Here is a 2,433-nt window from a genome sequence, read left to right as displayed (position 1 = left end):
CAGTCATCAACATGTTGCCGCATTATCTTTTGCATTCTCTCTCTCTATATATATGCTTATTATTTTTTATGAGCCATTTGGGAGTAAGTTGCAGATATGTCCCCGTTATGTGATTTTTTTTTTTTTTTTTTTGAGACAAGGTCTTGCCCTGTCGCCCAGTTTAGAGTGCAGTGGCATGATCTCAGCTCACTGCAACCTCCACCTCCCAGGCTCAAATGATCCTCCCACCTCAGCCTCTCAAGTAGCTGGGTCCACAGGCGTGCGCCACCACACCCAGCTAATTTTTGTATTTTTTGTAGAGACGGGGTTTTGCCTTATTGTCCAGGCTGGTCTCAAACTTCTGGGCTCAAGCAATCTGCCCACCTTGGCTTCCCAAAGTGCTGGAATCACAAATGTAAGCCACTCCACCAGGCCCCCTTTATGTGACTTAAGATCAAAATGAAAACAAAAATTTTCCTTTGTAAAAATCAGAACATTATACATAAGGCCACAATCCCCTTTGGCTGACCACTCTTCATCCTAGTCCCCTTCCTCTTGCCAGAGGTGATTCTTCCAGACCCTTTAAGGATTTACTTAAATACTTGTACATTTACATATGTGTATTCATAGGAAATGCACAGTATTATTTGTGTGGGTTTAAAAAAAAAACAAAAAACAAATGTTACCATACTGCACATGACAAAGTTTTGATGTAGAAAAAAATGCTCAAATATAACATTAAGTCAGAATAGAGAGTTTTAATTACAATCTAGTCTCAACTGTATAAAGCTGTCTGTAAATAATGCTGAGAGAAAATGTGCTAGAATGTTAATTGATTATCTAGCTGATGAGATTGTGAGTGATTCCCTCCTTACTACTTTCTCTATACTTTTCTACATATACTAGATAACTTGTAAAATTGGGGTGTGTGGGAGAGGACAACCAAATTTAAAAAAGATAGGAGGCTGAGGGGTGATGGGGGTGTGAAAGCAAAGCTCATTGACGAGTGGCTCCAATAAACTGCCTAGTTGGAAGGGTGGGAGCAGGAGAATATCCCAGGGTAAGATGGGGAAAGTCTTCACCTATTGTCCTGTTCCCACTGCTGGGACCAGGAGGAACAAAGACACATGAAGATCATAGATGAGACCATGGCTCAGCTACAAGACCTGAAGAATCAGCATCTGGCCAAGAAGTCAGAAGTGAATGACAAGAATCATGAGATGGAGGAGATTCGTAAGAAACTGGGGGGCGCCAACAAGTGAGTGGGTTCAGGCCTGGGGTGGGAGAACGTAGATAGAGCAGGCAGCCTGCCAGATTTGGGTCTCACCTAGCCCCTGGACCTTTTTTAGGGAAATGACCCATTTACAGAAGGAGGTGACAGCCATTGAGACCAAGCTTGAACAGAAGCGCAGTGACCGTCACAACTTGCTGCAGGCCTGTAAGATGCAGGACATTAAGTTGCCACTGTCAAAAGGCACCATGGATGATATTAGTCAGGAAGAGGTGAGTATTGTGGTTGGTGGTGGGAGTGGGCTATGAACATCATTAACCAGGGATGGGGAGTGAAAGTGACCAGTAAGGGCAGTGAGAGAGAGAAAGATGGTGGGCAGATGGTGAAGGGACATGAAAAAGGATGCAGGAGAGATGAGGCAAGGTGCAGTGGTGAAGGCAGGTGAGGTGAAAGGTAATAATGGCTTTGGTGTGAGAGAGAAGTTGAATTGGGAGTAGAGCTGCAAGCCAGTGAGTGGGTGGTGAGAGAGTTGAGCCAGGAAAGAATGAAGTAATTCATTAACCTTAGGGACCTGAGCTATATTAGTTCCAGCAGGTGACAGAAATTGGTAGGAGTGGGAATTGAGGGACATTAGCCAAGAGCAAAGGAAGACAGAAAGCTAGGGGACCTGAGGATGATAGCTTAGCTGCAGTGAGGGAGATTGGCCAGGAGAGGGTTGGGTAAGGGACATCAGCAATGCAGAGGTGAGGAAGTTTAGTTATAGGAAAACCAGAGATACTAGCCAAAGAGGAGCAGTGGAAGCAAAGATTTGTAGCAAGAGGATGGGAAATGTTAACTGAGAGGTTTGCATATATTAATATCTTGTCTTAGACCTGGTTATATATCTCAGTCCCATGTATCTTTCTCCCTCCTCACTTTCCAAATGGCATTTCAGTTTAATTCAGTAAAATATTTTGAATACCAGAAATGTTCTGGGCATCATGGTAGCATGTGACATAATTACCCCAATCCTAACCACAGACCTGCCAGACAGGCATTATCCCCACATTACAGGTGAAGAAACTCAGGATCTGAGAATGTGACTTGCCCAAAATCACAATGTTAGTAAGTGGTAGACCTCCATTTTTTTTTTTTTTTTTTTTTTTTTTTTTTTTTTGTGACAGCGTCTTTCTTTTTCTTCGTGAGCTTGGGGACGGGGTGGGGTGTTGGACCCCTTCTCGCTC

General features: G+C 43.5%; 1 protein-coding gene across 1 annotated transcript in view; it reads left to right on the top strand.

Annotated features, from left to right (window-relative positions):
• Nucleotides 1-730: 730 nt before the first annotated feature.
• Nucleotides 731-2,433, top strand: part of LOC116465067 (structural maintenance of chromosomes protein 1A-like) — a gene marked incomplete at its 3' end in the record, with an annotated part of 2,359 nt that continues 656 nt past the window's right edge. The window contains exons 1-2 of the mRNA XM_032148279.2: nucleotides 731-1,237; nucleotides 1,329-1,482. Of these exons, the coding sequence (XP_032004170.1) occupies nucleotides 1,107-1,237; nucleotides 1,329-1,482 (285 nt within the window). The remainder of the gene's footprint in view (nucleotides 1,238-1,328; nucleotides 1,483-2,433) is intronic.

Source organism: Hylobates moloch, unplaced genomic scaffold, assembly GCF_009828535.3.
Source record: "Hylobates moloch isolate HMO894 unplaced genomic scaffold, HMol_V3 SCAFFOLD_2867, whole genome shotgun sequence".
Classification (NCBI taxonomy): domain Eukaryota; kingdom Metazoa; phylum Chordata; class Mammalia; order Primates; family Hylobatidae; genus Hylobates; species Hylobates moloch.
Note: the sequence above shows the minus strand (reverse complement) of the source record. Positions and strands in the feature narration are given on the sequence as shown.